Source organism: Schistocerca serialis, chromosome 3, assembly GCF_023864345.2.
Source record: "Schistocerca serialis cubense isolate TAMUIC-IGC-003099 chromosome 3, iqSchSeri2.2, whole genome shotgun sequence".
Lineage (NCBI taxonomy): Eukaryota > Metazoa > Arthropoda > Insecta > Orthoptera > Acrididae > Schistocerca > Schistocerca serialis.
Genome location: NC_064640.1, coordinates 216,072,919 through 216,095,778, shown reverse-complemented (window position 1 = coordinate 216,095,778; position 22,860 = coordinate 216,072,919). Strand labels below are relative to the sequence as shown.

General features: G+C 39.5%; 1 protein-coding gene across 1 annotated transcript in view; it reads left to right on the top strand.

The window, feature by feature from the left end:
- The window catches only part of LOC126469941 (actin-like protein 6A), a 103,951-nt gene that overhangs the window by 44,235 nt on the left and 36,856 nt on the right, over positions 1–22,860 (top strand). Inside the window, exon 2 of the mRNA XM_050097346.1 lies at positions 12,412–12,663. Within this exon, the coding sequence (XP_049953303.1) occupies positions 12,412–12,663 (252 nt within the window). The remainder of the gene's footprint in view (positions 1–12,411; positions 12,664–22,860) is intronic.

Below are 22,860 nucleotides of genomic sequence, written 5' to 3'. Positions count from 1 at the left end.
ATGTAGTGCTTCAAACATATTTTCAATTCCACGAAAGCAGATTGGTTTCTCCCGTAATTGACAGAACAGTTGTCCGCACCATCTACTGTCGTTGTGATCCTGAAAGGCCAGCCTGAATGATGTTCTCTTTAAGCCTCGTTGCTATAGAAGTTGAGGTTTCGTCAGCAACTTCGTAAAAGTCTGTAACAGCTGAAGTTCTCGTTTCTTGGTCAAAGTACTGAATAGCAATTGGAAATAATCTCATATTTCCTTTATTTGAGGCATCACATGCAATCGAGAATGGAGTTGTACCAACTTTCTTCAGAATTTTTTGCAGAGAATGTGTAGCCAATACATCCTCTACTACTGTAGTTTCAGCTTTAGTCCGACAATAGTGAATTTTTGATGATAGTTTCGAATCTTGAAGAAGGAAAAAAGTGAGATAGGAGTGCATTATTACAGCCTTGTGAAAGGTAACTGTGATATTTCACTCCATGAAGGTTAATATTAGTTCCGTTGCTGACACCTCCTCTTCCTGACTAGTTCCCGCTGTCAAGAAATACCTTGGAACAGTGGAGTTCAACACATCCTGCGTCTTATCAATATAAGTCTTAGTAATCGCATGATGCTTTACTGCTTTCACTGAGTCGTATTTCACTGTAAAACTTACATGGCATGTTTTACAATATCCGGTATATTCATCATGTTTCGAAAGCCACCCCAAGAAGTCTGTTTCTTATAGGCATTTGTCATTTAACTGACACTCACGGCACTGTTTTTTTAGCCTGCTGTATTTGAGCTCACCATAATACTGTGTTATATACGTACACGTATCAGTCAGGGACTACAGTGCCGTTCTTAAACACTTCAGTTATAAATAAACGCTTACCGTGTGCGGTTCATCTAATACATTCACGACAAAATATTTCGTGACAGCAATCAACCGCGTAATGGGTATACTCGGCGCGTTCATTTGTTCGACAGCGGTATTCCTGTTAAAATTAGTAGGTCTTTATTGCAAGCACCTTTAATAAAATGAAAATGCAATACTGTCGCTTAGTTTTTTTACCCGCTATGTAATTTAACTGTGCAGAAGAATAAATAGTCGTAAATTGAAATTGTAACTCTACCCTATTGTCCACGTGGAAGTGACATGCAGCTGTCATAAGAAAATAAAGCTATTATTGGTCTGTCTTTCCTAGTTTATGCTTATTCGGGCGGACTTCAAATGACTTGACGACAATGGGCACCACGGTGTAATATAAGGGGCGTTCAAAAAGAAACTAGCCGTGCCTAGTCATTTCAATTTGATTGCTTGGCGAAGGGTGGTCAAAGTTTGTGAGTAACGCTGGGCATACACTGTTGTCCCATGCTGCAGGAAGTGAATCAGGAGGAGGCCATCTCGTTCAAAGCAGAACGTCAGCATAACCTTTTCTGCACACATGTGAATGGCCTTGGCCTTTTTTATTGTGGTGGTGGCCCTGGATGCTTCAACTGGAGACTTTGTCGTTTTGATTCTGGTGCGAAGTGATGACACCATGACTCTTCTGCAGCCACCACTCGTGCCAGGAACGCATTCCTTTCCCAAGCATAGCACTGCAGATGAGCAAGACAGTGGTCCATTTGACATGCTTCCAGGTGTGGTTGAAGGCTGTGCTGCACTCATTGGGCACACACTTTGCGCATGTGCAGTCTTTCCTTCATGATGGCGTAACATTTCTGATGCTCAATCTGACCATGACTGCCATGGCTTTCACTGTCACTCAGCAGTCCTGGGTAATGAATGTGTCCACCAGCTGGATGATGTCATTGGTAATATAGTGTGGTGCTCCAGACCGTGCATCATCAGCTAATGACACCTATCCTTGCCTGAAGCGCTTGTACCATGCCATGACCCTTGCAAGGGACATGCAATGTTTGCTGTACACTTGTGACATTCATTGATGAATGTCCGTTCCTCCTACTCCTTCCACTGTTAGAAAATGAATACCACCTCTATGCCGATCTGTGTCACTGTTTGCAATCCGACTGGCAGCACTGGACGATTGATGCATGCTGCTGCTAGCTCTGTATAGTCATGTGATGTGCACGCGTGCTCTCTAGCGACGGGCTTTAAACTTCCACGCACTGGTTGGAACCACACCTCATTACACATGCCATGATATTACCCTCCTGCCACTGGTTTGTGCATTCCAGACTCCGGCTCGTTTCTTTTTGAACGCCCCTTATAAAAATGCAAAGCCTCTTTGACACGGCTTGTCAAACAAATGAATGCACAAACTTACATTGGGAATTCATTGCAACAAGTCCACAATTCTACAAACTTGTGACACACTCTGATATAAAATATTGAAACCAAAGAATAATCAAATTGAAAAGTTTAACTGACTCAATTTTCATTATTTGGCTTCTGTAAAAAGTTTTTAAAAAATGAAGTTAGTAAATATGAATTTAGCCTAATTTAAGGGGGCCCAAAAACTGGACTTTTGATGTTCAGTCAGAACATTCGACGAGACACCACAGGTTTTATTAAAAAACCAGACTGTTTGGTCTAAAACCGGACAGTTGGCAATCCTGTCCAAGGACATAAAAGTGTGGTTATACTAGTTTTGTGAAATTACATTACATGACATACATCTGCTTCCTGTTCTGTTATCCTAAATTTCCATGTCCCAGATCAGAACCCTTGCCTGTCAACATGTACAGTGCCACCTTAAAAAGACCTCTAAATCCGTACCTTGGAATACCACCACCCACCAAACTCTCAAACCATTAAAACTGGTGTGCTAAACCTGCCAAAACCCCAGAGGTTCTTCCCTCCACCCAATAGAACCCGTAACACAAACGGATCTGTAATATATAGTCAACCCTTCTTCAAAAAACCCCAGTTTCAACACTGAAACCGAGTGAGGTGGCGCAGTGGTTAGACACTGGACTCGCATTCGGGAGGACGATGGTTCAATCCCGCGTCTGGCCATCCTGATTTAGGTTTTCCGTGATTTCCCTAAATTGCTCCAGGCAAATGCCGGGATGGTTCCTTTGAAAGGGCATGGCCGACGTCCGTTCCCGTCCCTCCCTAATCTGATGAGACCGATGACCTTGCTGTCTGGTCTCACAGCCCAACCCAACCTCATCACTGAATACTGTCTCTTAGCTTTTACCTCTATTTAAATGTGAAACTCTCCTACCCCTACTTAACCATCCCTTGGTAACCTTCCAGGAATTCTCATTCGTACCACTTCTTGGACACCCAGTTTCTACATTCTTCCTAAAATCTGTAAGTCCAACCTCTTTGGAAATCTATTCTGCCTAGTTAATATCCACCATTGAAAGTATCACTACAGTTGTTAACAACCACCTTCATTTTGTTACTGAAAACCTACCTTCCTATATAAAATGCACTAACACTCTCTCTACTTGTTATCCACAGGTTCTGTTTCTTTACCACCACATGTATTGCTTTACATTGTCAGTGCCTCCTACCTCTATAGCAATATCTACAAGGCCCATGGTCTTTCTGAACATGAACTCTCTCAACACTTGGCTGACTTCAAACCCAGAATGTCTTTTTTGGTAACCATGACCACTCGCAATTACTACTACTTTGAAAAACACCTAAAAAAATATAAATAAAATAAAACAAAAATAAATTAAAAAAAAAATTGACGCATTGCTGTTTGCTCTTGAATGGCGTTTCTGCGTACAAACCTGCTCATGACACATCTTGAGGCATGCTTTCAAGTCATCCAGTCCTTGGTTTGTTGAGTAAATTTTGTGGGAGATGACTCCACGTCACTGACTTTTTCATAAGTACCTCTGTTCACATCAGACCTACCAATCACCAGCAATGCCCCCACTTTGATTGCTGCTACCCATTGCAAACCACAAAGTCTTTTCCATACAGCCTGTCCCTCTGAGGGTACTGCATTGTAGTGACAAACAGAGTAAGGGTAGCTTCTATGCTAAATGTCTTGCCAAAGCCTTTACAGACCAAAACAACCATCCAAATATCATGTACCATATTCCACACACACTCAACATTTGTTCCACTCTTTCTATGAAAGAGTTCCCCCTGGGATGGGGAGCCTTCCCTTCCCTTCTCTTCCTTAAGGAAAACTGTATTTAGTAACTCTGCTTTAGTGGCGCCGTCATCGGTAACATTTCCATCGCTATCGCGCAGTGACGGTATTGACTGTTTTTTGCCACTGATGTACTTTACGTACGACCAGAACCTCCTTGGATTTTCTACCATATTTTGAGACAATGTTTCATTGTGGAAGCTATTAAAAGCATCTGACATTGACATCCGCACTTAATTTCGAGCTTCCGTGATACTTAGCCAGTCTTGGGGATTTTGCGGTCTTCTGAATTTGGCATGCTTTTTTCGTTGCTTCTGCAACAGTGTTCTGACGTGTTTTGTGTCCCATGGTGGATCAGTCCCGTCTCTTGTTAACTTATGTGGTATGAATCTATCTATTGCTGTCGATACTGTATCTTTGAATTTGAGCCATATCTGGTCTACACTTACATAATTAGCTTGGAATGAATGGAGACACTCTCTTAGGAAGGCATCAAGCAGAATTTTTATCTGCTGTTTTAAGTAGACATATTTTGTGTTTATTTTTAGTGGTTTTGGTTGATATGGTTTTGAGCCTCACTACAATGACCTTGTGTTCCCTAAGTTTGTATGTATAGCCTAAGTTGGTATGTATAGCCACTTGCAAACTGCAGCTAAGGTTCACAGTAGAAAATAATGTGGTCACCTTTATCTGCCGCTTCACAACTCATGCTATCTTGCAGCATTTTTCTTGTTCCTTCAGATCTCTCCTCCTCAGCTTGTCACTATAACCTATTTTCCTCCACCCCACCATGCCCCATTCCATCCTCGTGTTCCCATAGCAATCTCACAGTCCCTCAGTCACTTTCCTATTCAGCCCTGACTTTCACACTGTAACTTTCCTTCATCTCTTTCTGTTGCACTGAACCCTTCCTCTTACTTCTGTACTCTTTTTCTTAATGTTTCTTCCAGTGGGCCCCTACAGTGTATCCTGCTTCACTGTATGTAGGTATGTGCCAGACACTTCCCCTGCAAGCAACTACATGTTTTGCAGTGAAGCAATCTTTGCTAACCACCTCCCATTCTATTCCTCTCTCTTGCCACCTTACAACCCCCTTCCTATTCTCCACCACTTATCTCAGTCAAAATCACGATGTTCCCCAGTTTGGATTCAGTGCTTGTGTTAGCTCTGTAAAGTGACCATATCCAAAATCTAAGTAGTGTTACATCCTTCGACATGCCTGACCTGCCTCTTTTATTTTGGTCATATTAACAGTAGATGGTTTCATCCCAGTGGCACACAAGCATACTTATTCTTCTCCCTCCTCCTAACCCCCCTTCCCCCACAGTCACCAGACTAATCTTATTTGATGTTCCCTTTAGGGCAACATGAAAAATATAATCGGCAAAATTTTGATAGTCAGTGGCGGGAAATCTCGCACAGTTTCTTGGTGCGGTGGACATGCTTTCCAATAGGAAAAATGTGAAAACATTTGTAGCTGGATGTTTAATTTGCTCTGGTTTACCGTTTAACTCAGCAGGAGCTGGAGACATAAACATTTCATTTTGTGTTGCTTCTAACAGGGAAATGATATATTGCTGGACATCAAATCATTGGCACATCAACACCAATGGTTTATGATAGTAATTTAAAATTTTCATCTAGTGTAAACTCCAGGTACAACTAATTAATCATTCAAATGCAGTTTTATTACAGCTGGATTTCTTTCCTCCATTTAGTTCATTATCGTTGCTACAGTCATCTATGCCAACAACACAAGTATCATTTTGCTGATTTCAGCAGTTTATAGAATTAATTTTGAGTTGATAGTGTATGATTAACTAAGTCTCTTAAAAAAAATTCTTATTTTTACCAGGAGAAAGTAGTCATAAACACTAGTCACAGGATGAGGTACAACATGACCTCAGCTTCTCCATGGAAACTGACTGTCATTCTAGAGGACAAGAGCCAGTCGTCAGTCAGAATAATGGAAGTGAAAAAATGCTCAGTGCTGGGCATCTTATGATTAAATGCAGCCGAGACAAGTGAAATCACATCTTTCACTTGTAGAGTTCCTGCTTTTGGTGAACTGAAAACTGCTATGCGTGTGCAGTCTATCAATGCACTTCAAATTCAAGGTCATTCACTTTGCATTACCATTACTAAATGGGATGGTTTTATCTTCATGCATGCTTTATTATCGCACCTAGAAATTCCGTGCATTCTTTAACAGGGATGAGCCTGCTTTTATTAGAAGATTTTGGTTGCTCATATGGTGAAGGAATTGGCTTGCATACCTATTTTTAAGCATCTACATACTAACTGAAGTAAATGGGGTTGGGTAAACAACTTATGTAAAGGGAAGAGAGATCATTGAGGTGTACCACAGTTAGTGTGTGTGTGTGTGTGTGTGTGTGTGTGTGTGTGTGTGTGTGTGTGTGTGTGTGTGTGTGTGTGTCTTGTCCTCATGTGTAACTACGGCTAGCTTTTTAAATAGGCATAACAAAGACTAAACTACATGTGTGAGTGCACACAGACAGTGTTTGTCTATTCTGATAACTCACAGTGCCTCATGAAAGAGTACAGACTGTGACACAGCTGCCATAACCTCATTACTTGCTTCATGCTACAAACAACGTGTATATTTGAAACTCCCTGACGGATTAAAACTGTGTTGTGGACTGGGACTTCTGTCTTTTGTCTAACTGTCTGCATTATATGAGCCCAAATCGTGATCCACCCTCACAGCTTTATTTCTGCCAGAACCTCATGTGCTATCTTCAAAAGAAACACAGCATTAAGAAAAGGATAGATAGCTACTCACCATATAGTGGAAATGTTGAGTCATAGACAGATACAACAAAAAGACTGCTAAATAGGTAAGCTTTTGGCCAAAAGCATTCTTCTAAATTAGACCACACACACACACACACACACATACACATACACACTTGTGTGAATGCAACTCTCACACACATGACCACTTATAATTATATTTGATAACTCTTGCAGAAGAAAATAATACTCTGAATTATTTATTCATTTTACTTTAACACTCCAACTGCATATTACTGAGTTCTAGAACATCCACCAGATTTTATTTGTGCTTTCCCAAAAATATTGTAGACCTTCACTCAGTTTGGAGGCTGCTTCCTGGCTATCCCACAACTTATTTCAAAATAATAATAATAATATAACAAGCATTTTGTTTCAAATGTAGTACTGAACTTTTTTAACTGTAATGATTGCAAGAAATTGGTAGGTGGTCAAGTTGATGATGATTATTGTGGGTACTGTGAACTTGTGCCTCACTCTGCCAGCTCCTGGGGCTACAACTAATGTGTGTCTTTGGCCTGCTCCCTTTCGTGCTTGATCTTTTAAACTCCTCTAAAATATAAATCTTTACATTATATGTGTAACAGAAAAATGTATATACCATAGTGTTGGACATAGAAAGGAGGACAAAACACCTGTAAGAAAACCATATCGTATTATATTTGCCTTAGGTATTTTACAGTGAGAATTTTGTGAATTTATATAAAACATACAGGTAGCAAAAATAAATATCTTCTGTGTGTTAAGAAGCAATTTTTGTAGCAACTCCTAGACACACACAAACTGCTTCTGCTTTACATTCCTGTATGACATTGGCTGATGTAATTTAGTTCCGTAAACACTGCTATCTGTGATGTCTGCTAATTGCACTGTTATTGAGTCAGTTCCACCTGCACTTTGGCTCACTACAGCCAACTTCCATGTGAAAAGCTGTTCACTTTTTCCAGTGGCACCTACTGTACCTGAACTGGTTTCATTGCGTGGCATTTGTAATTATCTATTCTTGATGCACAATACGAAGGAATTAGCAAACATATAAACATAAGTTGACATGGATACACTTACTTAAAAATTAAATTTGCTTTATACATGTATTTAACAACACAATGATGGTCTTTATAGTTTACTAAAGTGCACAATCTCTCTTAACACCACTCACAGCAGTACCCTCCCAACAAGAACCAAGGGTCTTTTTTTTTTCCCCCATGCAAGATCCTGAACTATGGAAATAGACTGTAATGTGATTCTCCCTTGACCAAACAGTATTTTGTGACCTTCTCCATTACTTTTGAAGGAGAACTTGATAGGCGGGTTCATAACTGATAAGGTATTTGTTTTGGAAATAGCCACACTTTGTTTCGTTTTCAACTAGTTTCAGGGTTGCAGGCTCATTCTGAAACTATTAGTCATTCCATTGGCCAAACTAAAATTGCACTTCCCGTGAAATGGCTGTGACCAGTGGTGATGCCATATCCCAGCCTGGTGGCATGAATAATTGCTTAAGAATGAGGTTATTGCTCTGAAACTAGTAGCAAAGAATGAAAGGTAAATAGATAAAACAAACAGAAACAAAGTATAGCTGTGAAATGGTTTTTTTTAAACCAGCTTGATCAGCTATTGGCCTGCCAATAAATGATCACATAATACATCACTGTTCATGTTTCATGTAACATTCTAATCTAAAGTTAATGGTTTTACCATGGGGTATTTCCTTTCTCCACTAGAGATATCATGGGCTTGCTCCTTCATCCAAGATATTCTGTGAAACAGCCATATATACATGTAGACTATGGTTGCGCAACTGCAACTCTTAGTTTGCAGGCTCATATCGTGGGGTAGGTACTCTGTATGGGAGGCACGCACGTGTGTGTGCCACTTTTGAGTTGCAATGCGAGTACTGTGAAGTGGAATGCTTAATTTCCCAACCTAAATATTCTGAAGCATGTTTGGGATGCTCACACTAAGTGTGTTGTTGCTCACAATCTTTCCTAGATCCATGCCATGTTGAGGGCAGTTTTGTGAGAGGAATGCCGTCCACTTGCTATGAATCTCTGACACCAACAATAACAGCATCCTTCCTTGTTGTGACCTCATTTATGAACTAACAAACTGACATATCCATTCTGAATATTTCAAATGTATTCTACATCTGACCATAAATTCATTGCCTTGGATTGGTTTGCAATATTTTATTTATGTTATGACACATATTCCGCACTATGATTTGTCACAGTCAACACATTACTTTTTGAATTGCTGCTATTTTTGTGAATTGTTGTTGGTTTATGGATACTGACATACATAAACTTTTTTCCTCTTGCACAAGTGCTGCAGATCTATTTTAAAGTAGCCATTAATAACTACTGGGTACATAACTAATGAGCAGTTTCTAGTGAAATGTCTGTCTGTGTGTAGAACTGTAGAAGCAGTTTACTGGATTCAGTAGGAAGCAGTTGGTGATCTGTTTTTTTTTTTTTTTTTTTTGTTATTCTAATGGCAGTAACTAAATTCCCAGTCTGGATTATGAACAGTATTTCTTTACTGCATTCATGGTAATATGTCGTACCACCTCTGTTTGTTCCTGGAATCTAGTAATTTGCCGCACTGGCTGTAGTTTCTGTTTATTGTGAGATACAGCTGTTAATTGTCATGAAATGTCTCGTTTGCCTTTCAGGAGTGTGGGAAGTATGCATACTACCAAAGTAATTTTTCCACAAAATTAATATTTCTTTTTGTGGACTGCGGGAAGCATACTTACTTCTAACTTAATTGTTTGACTATGCTCATGAGAGCATGTCTTACCACCTCTGTATGTGCCTAATATCGTATGGTAATACACTGTACAAGATGGATAAAAACTGCAACAACAGTCAGTTTCTTTTTGTCATGAGATCACTTGGGAAGTTCGAAAACATTGCTTTGTTTCTACAATATACGGGTTGAGTCACTAACTATTGCCACCTAGAATAACTCCGAAAATATGATAGTAGCTGAAAAGTTTGTGGGACAAATGTTGCATGGGACACCTGGGGCCATAATATGACGTTGATTTTTTGTAGCTATATGGGGTCGCATCAGAGATATGAAGGTCAACTTTGTTTTTTTAAATGGGATGCTACAGTTTGGTACTTATTTTCTGATAGCGGCTATCGAGGTAAATCCAGTGATGTGTAACAGTAAGGTCTTTGAAGGTCAACAAAGGTCAAGAAGGTGGCATGAACATCTATTTGCAGAAGGTGTTCAAAGTGATGACCATTGGTACCAGTGCAGTGCTGCAATCTTCTTATCATGGATTGAGTGGTATTCCTTATCACTTTGGCAGTTATTGAAGCACATGCTCTGACAATTCTCTTGTATATCATGCAAATAGTAAATATTCGCCAAATACGACGTATCCATCTACCGTGCCATTGACATGTAAACACCATTTGACGGTTTGACAATAGAACACTAATAGGAATGGTAAGACTAGTATCGTCAAATCAAGCAAATATGAATGATGTATTCCTTTGAAGAACAAGTCGATATGCTTCTCATTTATGGAGAATGCCAACGAAATTCAGAGGTAGAGACTTATATACTGAAAGATATCCTCAGTGTACTCATCCTACACGTCGTACATTTAACTATGTGTGTGATAAATTGAGAACAACTGGATCTTTAACACATCGGAAACATATCAAGCAAAGGAAAGTTACTAATGGGGAAACGGAAAGTGGTACTCATGCCACTGTGGTTAGAGATCCTTGTGTTAGTTCACATCAAATCGCAAGGGAATCTGGCATGAGCCAGAGTAGTTTTGTTTGTGTTCTGCATCGCCACAAGTATCATCCTTACCGTATCAGTCTCCACCAAGAATTAACTGGTACAAATTGTATGTGTCACATTGAATTCTGCTAATAGGCTCAACTTCAGATTCAGAGGGATGACACATTATTAATTTGATTTTATTTACTGGTGAGGCTACATTCACGAACCATGAAAATGTTAATTTGCGTAACATACATTATTGGGTAACTGAAAATCCATGTTGGCTGCGGCAAGTTGCACATCAAAAATTGTGGTCACTGAATATATGGTGTGGGATTCTGGAAGACAGGATTATATGTCCCTATTTCATTGAAGGAAATCTTAATGGTAGGAAGTACACCACATTCCTGCAAGAAACATTGGAAGAAATACCTGTAGGAACAAGGAACAGAATGTGGTATCAACATGATGTTTGTCCAGCACATTTTTCGCGGATGGCTAGAAATGAATTGCAGAGACCATTCCCAAATCATTGGATTGGATGCGGAGGAGATGTGCCAGGGCCACCTCATTTGCCAGACTTGATGCCTCTGGATTTTTTCTTGTGGGGGGATTCCTAAAAGACATTGTTTATAAAGACATTCCAACTACACCTGAAGATATGAGAGAGAGAATTATCAGAGCATGTTCTTTGACAAGTGCCGATGTGGTAAGGAATACCACTCAATCCGTGATAAGAAGATTGCAGAACTGTATTGATACCATCGGTCATCACTTCGAACACCTTCTGTAAATGGACGTTCATGCCACCTTTGTGGCCTACGTTGATCTTCAAAGACCTTACTGTTACACATCATTGGATTCATCTTGATAGCCGCTATCAGAAAATAAGTACCAAATTATAGCATCCCATTTAAAAAAACAAAGTTGACCTTCATATCTCTGACACGACCCGACGTAGCAACAAAAAACCAACGTCATATTATGACCCCCGTTGTCCCATGCAGCTTTTGTCCAACAAAGTTTTCAATTCATTTCATGCTTTTGGAATTATTCTTGGTGGCAATAGTTAGTGACTGACCCTGTATACTACTGTGACTTGCTGCATATTGATACACTTATTGTAATGAACAGAAACTGCATAATTTTTGTATATGGTGCATAGTGAGTTGGCTTCTTATATAATGGCAACCCATAAAAACTCACAAAAGGGCAGTGGGAAGAATGCTTACCATTCTAAATCTCAGTAGTAAAATTATCAAAAATTAAATAGTCAGTTGATGACAATTCTAGTATGGTTAACAAAAAATCACTGGGGGCTACTGCTTTAATTTTATTTATATTGCAGTTTCACTTTTTTTGTGATAATGTTATGTGAGAAATCTGTTGCCTTGATTGTGTGGCTGGGAAGGGAATAATGTTTAGTTGATAATGAAGGACTTCGAAGAAACTGCAGTTTACCTTATTACACATTGCTCATTTCGTGTGTATGTGGCAAATCACACTACTTGAAACTTAGAGCAGTTTGCAAGTGCAAGCTGTAAGTGTTCTTGTACATGTCAGGACAAATTTTAATGATATTATTAAGTAAAGACAGAAATTGTTTAATAAGTGACAAGGTGTTTCCACAGGGCAGTAAAATTATCAATATTTGTGAAAAACAGCAATATTATTATAGTATGACATCTCGGAACATATTAGTATATATCCACCTCATTTAAATATGTGATTCTCAATTTTATTTAGTTCTTAACTTGAATGTTTCTTTATTCTTCAATTGTAATTCCAGGGATTTGCTGTTGAAGTTGTCCCACCCTACATGGTTGCATCAAAGGAAGCTGTTGCCAAAAACGAGAAGTCAAAGTGGATGAAACACTCAAATCTGCCTGCAGTCACTACATCATGGCATAAATTTATGATTAAAAGGGTATTGCAGGATTTTCAGTCAAAAGTTTTAGAAGTGAGCAGATCACAGCTGCACGAAGAAATTTATGCCTGTATACCAGCAGCAACATATGAATTTCCAGATGGGTACTGTCAGGTATGTGCAACACTGACTTTGAAAATGTCAGAGTAAGTTATCTGCTTTTAATACACATTTTTCGAGAAAGATATTATTGCACATGTCCTCTGAATTTCATTCCCCGTATAATGATAAACAAGAGTATTAAGTCAACAACTAGTTTGACTAATAGATGTCTTAACTGAGTGTTATTTACTTTCAACTAACATTAACCACTTTTATTGTAACATGCTAAAAGTAATTTGATTACAATGCCCGAATGAATATTTGTTTTTCTAATTAACAGACACAAATATACACTCCTGGAAATTGAAATAAGAACACCGTGAATTCATTGTCCCAGGAAGGGGAAACTTTATTGACACATTCCTGGGGTCAGATACATCACATGATCACACTGACAGACCCACAGGCACATAGACACAGGCAACAGAGCATGCACAATGTCGGCACTAGTACAGTGTATATCCACCTTTCGCTGCAATGCAGGCTGCTATTCTCCCATGGAGACGATCGTAGAGATGCTGGATGTAGTCCTGTGGAACGGCTTGCCATGCCATTTCCACCTGGTGCCTCAGTTGGACCAGCATTCGTGCTGGACGTGCAGACCGCGTGAGACGACGCTTCATCCAGTCCCAAACATGCTCAATGGGGGACAGATCCGGAGATCTTGCTGGCCAGGGTAGTTGACTTACACCTTCTAGAGCACGTTGGGTGGCACGGGATACATGCGGACGTGCATTGTCCTGTTGGAACAGCAAGTTCCCTTGCCGGTCTAGGAATGGTAGAACGATGGGTTCAATGACAGTTTGGATGTACCGTGCACTATTCAGTGTCCCCTCGACGATCACCAGTGGTGTACGGCCAGTGTAGGAGATCGCTCCCCACACCATGATGCCGGGTGTTGGCCCTGTGTGCCTCGGTCGTATGCAGTCCTGATTGTGGCGCTCACCTGCACGGCGCCAAACACGCATACGACCATCATTGGCACCAAGGCAGAAGCGACTCTCATCGCTGAAGACGACACGTCTCCATTCGTCCCTCCATTCACGCCTGTCGCGACACCACTGGAGGCGGGCTGGACGATGTTGGGGCGTGAGCGGAAGACGGCCTAACGGTGTGCGGGACCGTAGCCCAGCTTCATGGAGACGGTTGCGAATGGTCCTCGCCGATACCCCAGGAGCAACAGTGTCCCTAATTTGCTGGGAAGTGGCGGTGCGGTCCCCTACGGCATTGCGTAGGATCCTACGGTCTTGGCGTGCATCCGTGCGTCGCTGCGGTCCGGTCCCAGGTCGACGGGCACGTGCACCTTCCGCCGACCACTGGCGACAACATCGATGTACTGTGGAGACCTCACGCCCCACGTGTTGAGCAATTCGGCGGTACGTCCACCCGGCCTCCCGCATGCCCACTATACGCCCTTGCTCAAAGTCCGTCAACTGCACATACGGTTCACGTCCACGCTGTCGCGGCATGCTACCAGTGTTAAAGACTGCGATGGAGCTCCGTATGCCACGGCAAACTGGCTGACATTGACGGCGGCGGTGCACAAATGCTGCGCAGCTAGCGCTATTCGACGGCCAACACCGCGGTTCCTGGTGTGTCCGCTGTGCCGTGCGTGTGATCATTGCTTGTACAGCCCTCTCGCAGTGTCCGGAGCAAGTATGGTGGGTCTGACACACTGGTGTCAATGTGTTCTTTTTTCCATTTCCAGGGGTGTAGATTCTTGCCAATAAGTCAACTGTACTTATTGTTGTGAAACACTGCACAATTCATTTTAAATTCCCATTTATAACCCTTGTTTTTTATCATTATCTGTTAAACTGCTGGTATGAAAGCCTGGTATGTTCTCCATCATTGAGATTTGCTGCTAAGCAATTCAGAAGGGAAAAAAATAGGAACACAGATACATTTTTGTGAAAAGATGCACACATTTCACATTACTTCTTTTTGCATGTTTCCTGAACAACATAAATTTTTACCATTTTTGACAAATTCATTGCAAGAGACTCCACAGTTGTGTAGATATTTATAATTTTTCATTTGTTTGTGTGGTTTTAAATGAAATGACCAGTTTTGATAAAAGTCATAATCAACAAGTGCCTAAGGTACAACCAGTCATTGTTGTATGTGAGGAATTGACAGTAAATTGTGGCTCATTCAGCTGAAGGCTTTAGGATGTGTTTATGCTGCCACCTTTCTCTTTGCTGGTATGGCTCAGCATTGATGAAAAAAAACACACTGAGTCTTACCAGCCAGTTTAACCTGCATTGTCATTGCTCTCCATGCTGCTCGCTACAATTCTTGCCAGTTGATGATGTCGAGCTGGTTTGTGTTTTGCAGCACGACCATTGCCATATGTCCTGAAACTTGAGCCATGGTTGGCTGCTTCAAGGTCACTCCAGCAGTGCCGTGTTTGAGTATGTTAGCAATGTGAACAGCTGCAGGTTAATTACTCCCAGCAAGCAGTGAGGCTGCAGCGTATATGTAACAAGGCTTCCAACGAGCAGCGAGGTGCAGTGTGCCAGAAGCAAGCAGCGAGATGCTAGCAGTTCGGTTGCAGCATAAACATACCCTTAGTTGTCTGCTGAATGATGACTGGAACAGGAATACGAATGAATGAATCATCTATAAAAAGTTGAGATGCAACCCTCGTTACTTATCTCACCATCAACCACATTCACTGGTATTAATTATAATCCATGATCAATCAACATCCAAATTCTTACAGACTGGATGCAGTGCAGTCCAAGATCTGTACATCCCCCTCAAAAGCCTCTCAGAGGTCATAAGTAGGACTGAGTTCAGATGATATCTTGGGGCCAGACAAGTACTCCCATTTCTGTGGAATGTTCATCAATATCTGCACTGTTAAGATGTAATTGGTTGGTGCACTGTTTGAATGTACTGGTCTCCATCATGGTACTGAAGGTAGACAAGCAGGTGCACATAATATGCCAACACGTATTATTCACTTTTGGGAGATGATGCAGTTGTACCAGATATTCCATTTCATTCTATGTAAACATTCATATGCACTATCCTAGAATGTAGCATCTGGTCAAGGGGGATCCACTGGCCCATGTATTTTTGGTTACATTCATCTGCATTTGATGTATACCAACATGTATCATGGCTTATTAGGAGAGACATGAAAAAAATGTTGTATGTTATGACCAGTTTCATATTACTTTTTGGCAATTTTGATGTTAGTTTCTGACTGCTTGTTTTTCAAGTAACCTGTGTTCTTTATATTTGTCTGTTTCTCAGCATTACGTTGAAAATGAAAATATACCTACCAATTACATTATATTTATTGACATAACATATATTTACATTATTAAAAAAGAAACGTCTATGTTACACCTATTATACCTTATTAAAGAAAAAAGGTAACTGCACACTGTTGAAAGTTTTTTAAAAAGAAACCATTGTCATAACTTTGAAGTTGTCTTCTTTGACATTATTCCATCAATCCATCAACACTTCACTATACTGGAAACCAGCTGCTCGAAGCTTGTATTTGAACATTTCAGCACAATGACAGACATTTGACTAGGTACAGATTTGCTTCTGGCATGGTAAGTTGCTTTTCCAATAAACTCTGAAGGGGTTGGTGTCCTTTCAAAATACCTGCATTGCTGAAACCTGCCATTCCAGGCATATGTAGCACTCTTTGCCATGTCAGCATTAATAGAGTTCACCACCATCATCCTAATGTTGAACAAGAACCTGGGACTGTGAACATAGACTTGAATGGATCTGTGGCCATAATACTTGTCGACTTAGTTTGAAGGTGCAACCCAGTGCACTTCAGAGTTTCCTTAACCTCCATGTGCTTTGGGACACTACGACACTACGAATGTGGTGTGTGGACATACAAAGTGAGAATGTAGGTCTCGCAGGAGGCATGTGCAAGATAGTCCCTGCAGTAACGCTATCCTCTGTGCCCTCGGTGGCTCAGATGAATAGAGCGTCTACCATGTAAGCAGGAGATCCCGGGTTCGAGTCCCGGTCAGGGCACACATTTTCACCTGTCCCCATTGATATATATCAATGCCTTATTAATATAATTGTAATTCCATTTGAAGTATTTATCTGTTCATGTCTTGGATGGTTTCATCACAAAAAACTTTTTCCCTGATTATGAAGCCACCTTCAAACTCTCTAACTTGGAACAGAGGTTACAGTTTTATCCACTGATACCCCTTTTTCTAATACTTCTGCACAACAAATCATATAAAAAATGACGTTTTCCAAAGGTCTTTAATGCAGTGCATCAGTTACACTGCATATTTTTGTTGTACACAAGTATAAATACAATACCATGAAGTACAACATTTTTATCTTCACAAGCACATAGAGAAACATGGCATCAACTTGGTATTCTGTGCTGTGATTGGTTGCTAGATGCGCAACACATAAGGAAACAGTTCACAAATGTCATAAAAACTACTGATTTCACATTATTTTTCCCTTTATAGTTTCCATGAAATTTGCACATCCTTCCTCATCAGTGCCGAAACACTGTCCCCAGGTGCTGGGTGCTCATGAGAAGTATTCCTGCTTCACTGTGACATGCAGTTTGTAAGGGTCCTATATCGTTACGTGTGAAGATATTTGTCATTATCTGTAACATTCAATTATAAATTTATCAATCTTCTTTATTGCAAAGTGTATATTGCAGCTATGTTGGGTTTTACTGGGGTTGAATTCCAAAGTAATCACTGCCCACTGACAGTGCTTTGAATGATGTAAGATTGTTGTTCCTGGGTGAGATCACTTAGCGTGGCAGTCTAGTGGAGGGAGTAGAGTCTGAAATCCACAGTTGAGTCAAGTGGAACTCAGACAATGCGCTTTCTGGCATTGTTCAGATGAAATTGGTAATTTGTTTTTGATATAATAATCTACACCATAATTGGTTGGTTTAGCCCTTTGCGGCACATTGATTTCAGTCTGAAACCATATTTTTACTTTGTTTGCATATCTGGCCCACTGGTTTTATCTTGACGCCAGCACTGCACAGTGATATGCAAATTAGATGTTGTTATATACATAATTTGTCATGTTTCTGCAACAGACTTTTGGAATATTGGGTAATGATTCGTTCTTATACTTCATTTACAGAATTTTGTAAGATGTTTTTATTAATAATTATAATAAGCAGTTTCATTTCTTCCAAAAGTACAGGTGGTTTCATTCTCAAATGACCTTCATAAGTAAATCAAAGGGTAGATTTTTTTATTCCTTATAGATTGTCAGTATGGATAGTAGACTGCCGTCAAGAAGCAACCAGTGATTTAGTGCTTGTGACCTCGGCACTGATATGCTAATGGACATACTACCAGAAATTCCAAGTGATCCAGAGTCGACTGCTTCAGACATTGAAAGTGAATCAGATGAAATTGATCAACAACCACAACTTACTGTACCCGATGCGAACATAGTTCAACATGCAGGCAATGTGGGTGAAAGTGTTTCTGTTGAGAGTGACTCTGTTCGCATTAGTGACTTCAACAATGACAATAGCGTGTGTGATGATACTGTAGAACTAATAAAGCATGTAGAGTGGGTGTAAGACACACTTGGAAAAGAAACTGTCAAATTTTCACATAAATATGGTTCAAATATTCTTTCTGGCAAAACCAGCTGCATTGAAAAATTTGGCTGCTTATTTCATAATGATTTACTAGAGCATCTTGTGTTTCAAACAAATTTATATGTGACTCAGAAACTTGGAGGTTCCACTACTTTCAAACCAACTGATGCTGAGGAAATGAAGAAATTTATTGCCATCAATGTATTAATGGGGATCAAAAAATGTCCTCCATACAGGGATTATTGGTCTTATGACCCAGCTCTCCGTGATTTGTACATTACAGCTCTCATGCCTCTGAATAGATTTTTATGGTTGCTAGGATACATGTGAATGATGATAATCAGCAGCCAAAAAAGGGAGAAAAAGGTTATGATAAACTGTTCTAGATGCACCCACTGCTGAACTATATAAGCAAGACCTACTCTGAAAATTATTTGCCAACAGAACACCTTGCTGTAGATCAATCTATGATTTGATTCAAAGGTAGGTCAAGCCTAAAGCAGTATATGCCACAGAAACCTATAAAATGTGGATACAAAGTTTGGGTACTGGCAAATGAAACTGGCTGCATTTCCAAATGTCAGATCTACACTGGGAAACTTGGGCAGGAGACAGAAAAGTGCTTAGGTTCCCGAGTTGTAAAACATCTTAGCTCAGAACTTGCAGGAAAATATCACAAGTTGTATTTTGCTAATTATTTTACTTCTGTGCCCCTCATGCTTGATCTGAGGAAACAAGGAATATATGCCTGTGGAACAGTGAGAAAAGGGAGAGTTGGATTCCCAAAAGACTTTTAAAATGAAAACCCATGTCCCGGTGAGAATTCAAGTTTCAATGCAGCAGCCAAGGCATCACAGCAATGGTTAAGAAAGATCACAAACCAATTACAGTTTCTTTTAAATTTTCACAATATTGAAAATGTAAGCACGGCATCTCAAATGTAAAGGTGGTACTCATGTAGAAATTTCATGCTCAGATGTTGTAAAGGATTACAATGCCTATAAGGAGCTTGTGGACAAATCTGACGTGTTAAAATCAGTCTATAGAATTGATAGAAAGAGCAAAAAATGGTGGCACAGAATTTTGTAGCACTTTCTTGGTGTCACTGTTGTAAATTCCTACGTCATTTATAACAAACATTGCAATAAAGAGAAAATCTCCTTGAAGCAGTTCAGACACTCTGTAATAGGTGGTCTAGTTGGAGCATCTTCATCATCTCCTAACTGCAAGAGGTCCCAGATCAAGCAGAATGGTTTCGAGCCATTCGTTACACCAGAAAAGTGCTATGGGAATGTGTCCCATATGCCAGAAAGAGGACCGTCCCAACGATGTGCACACTGTAGTACTGCTAAAGTACCGCATCGCACAAGATCAGTGTGTAAAACATGCAATTTGGTTTGTATATAATGAAAATAAAAAAAACTGTTTCACTGAATTTCACAAAAAAATGTAGCCATTAAAATCATCTGAATGTCCCACTGGTTTCACTTTGAAACCACCCAAAATATTTTGTTATGGAATTCAAGTGTTATTGTTTTTTTAACATATTATTGCTTTCTGTGACAATAAAGATAGATTTTGAAAGAAATTATTATATTTTTCTTCCTATGTTTATTCTTGGTCCACAAAGGGTTAGAGTTTCAGTGTTAACTGATCAACATTATTGGTGGCATGGGGATATTGCTAAGCTGTGCATATTTAAGTATTTGAAACAAGTAATGGTTTAAGTAATAAATCATACTGATGGTGATTCACTAACAGTAAATGTTATGAATCGAATTCTTCATTATCCACTTTGTCAAACTACCGGGAATTGAATTAGATGCCATTAAATTCATGGAGTGGAGAGAGGCAGAATTGTCGTAATGTGAGACACCCAACTATCATGTTATAAACTGAGTTGTTGCCATCTGTACTCCGCAGTGTGGAGATAAATCTAGCTAATGCTGCTACTCTCGTGTTATTTTTTAAGTTTTAAATTAGAAAGCAATGTGATGGGGGGTAGTGTCTGCATCTGCTGTTAAAGTCTGAGTTAGCCAACAGTAGAATTTATCTTTGCATTTTGTTGACTACATTATTTGACAATTTATGTTGATTTTTTTAAACCTGTAGTAGACCATTGATATGAAAATACTTGAGCCTGCATGATTGGAGACATGGATTGCAACCTACATCGAACTTCAATGATGTGGCCATTAACAGATGCCTTGATATCTGATCTTCGGTCAATTCTCTGTGTGACTATGTCAGATGTGACATTGGTATGACTATTTTCGCTTAGAGTAATCAGTATTATCATTTCTCTGAAGATAACGAAGTCGTCCTTTATAGTCTTGGACTCTTTTCTTTTTATTTATTAAAATAGAACTACAGTAAAGAAGAGAATTGAAGTGCTGGACAAAAGAGCACTCAAGACATTCGCACCGGCTTTGTAGTAGGTCCTAGCAAGCTTAGATTTACTTCTGGAGAAGGCCAAGTGGATACTACAATGCAACAAAATATTAGATCAAATTATTAAAGCTTGAACAAGATAGAATACTTAACTTGAAAACAATCAATATCCACAGGAATGTCTATGTATGTATTTGTTGCTGTTGCTGCATTCTATCACTTACAACTTGATACAACAGAGAATTATAGTCATCTCAATATACAGTTGACTGTAAACTTCAATATAATTCTGACTCATAATACAACTCGCAATGCAGGATCTGAAGCAAGACAATGCTGTCATCATAGGCAATGATTAGAGAGTGGGTGAACAGTGCTGCGTTCTGACATAAGTAATCTTCCGGCAGTGGTGACGTATGGAAAATCTTGAGGGTATGTCTATGTTGATGTCTCTCATTCGTTGCTCCATCAAGCTGCGACCGTCCTTACTTGTGGTTCTGTCGTGAGGTGCCAACTTTGACATGGGACCATGTACTTCGGATGACACCACAAGAATGACATTTACTTTACTTGTTTACAAAAATTTGGCAGTGTGTGTGATCCATAATAATGTAAGGAAATGTAAAATGGATTTCATGTTGTGCTCCACTTTCATTCTTGATTTTATTGATTTCTTATTTCCAAGAGCCAAAAAGAATAACTGACTGTGACAGTGTTGTACTTTATACCACCATTGACACCTTGGTGGCTGTTTCTAGGAATTCTGGACAGGAACCTGAAGAAAGTGCAACGAATGTATTCTCATAGATGCAGTAGTGATACAGACTCAAAAATTAACAATAACTGCAAATAAAACTATTTATGTATGTTGCTTAAGGGCAATCTGTCCATAAAAAGGCGTCCAATTCTTAAGGGGTGTAAAGAAAAAAGCTTTTTTTTTTTTTTTTTTTTTTTTTGGAAGGAAAGGTGATAAAAGAGATAATACCTGGAGTAGTTACTAAGTTGTCGGGAAATCTTACACAATGGCGACACTGCAGTAATGCCCCCAAGGCATGTTGGATTTGAGACAATGTGCAGCACACACTATAACCTGTGTCAATTTGAATCTGAAAAAAAGAAAAAAAATCTATGTAAACTAGATAAGTGTAACTAGTGAACCACATCAGGGATTTTAGGAATACTGATTTTTGTGTAATTGGTGAGTATTTGAATAGTTGTTCACTTTTCACCAAAAAAAGGACAGTCATTTGTTAGTAAATATTGTTTAAATTAACTAATTGAAAATGCCATATGTGGTACACTTTGAAATTTTATTTCAAAGGTGTGGTTAAATATTTAAAAAAAAAGGATTGAAAATTGTTGGAGTTATTCTGCATGCTGTTTCGAAAAATCGTATTTTGACAAAAAGGCATTTGAAGTTTTTAAATGTGTTATAGACATGCATAAATGAAAAAAATTCTACTTTTAGAAAACTCTTGCCATCAATCTGCTGATCCGGGACTGGCTTGTCATACTGTTGCTGTTGCGATTGAAATTATATCCACTAGTTTATCATAGAATGATTGAAATATTGGTCGTGGCAGTTCCATGAATGCACAAAACTTTACAACTCTGTTTAGCCCTATGCCAAGCAGGCACATTGCTAGGACGATATGGGGTTGATTTCATATGCATTCCGTATAAACTTACTATTAGGTATAACAACTTCTGGGTGGTTTGGACAAGCCATAATTACTGTGAAGCCTAAGCCTCGAGGACTTGCAAGATAATGTCTGCATTGCACGTTTTACATTTCACACTTTAAGAAATAACAAAGAAAACAGCAAGAAAATTTATAATCCTATACCTCAATCTGTAATTCACTTAAAAATCCTAGTCACTGTGTTTCAATTTCTTAGCAAAGGCACTGTCTCATTCTGAACTGTTCTCAGCCTCATATCTATCCTTTGGATGCTTTGATGACATACTGCTTCGACACTGCGTTGGGTGTGATGTTTTCATACTTTTTCTGCCAGAATACACTTTCTTACCACACAAGGCAAAACTGTATACTATAAAATCACAAATAAACTATCAAAAGTCAATACTGCACACAAAAATTGAGAGTCAGAATGAAAGAACTGTCTTTTTCATACATGTACTGATGCTTGCTGATGTATTATTGTTTTGAAATGCTTCTAGCTATACCCAGACACTACAGGGGGTGTCAATTTGGTGTAGGTAGG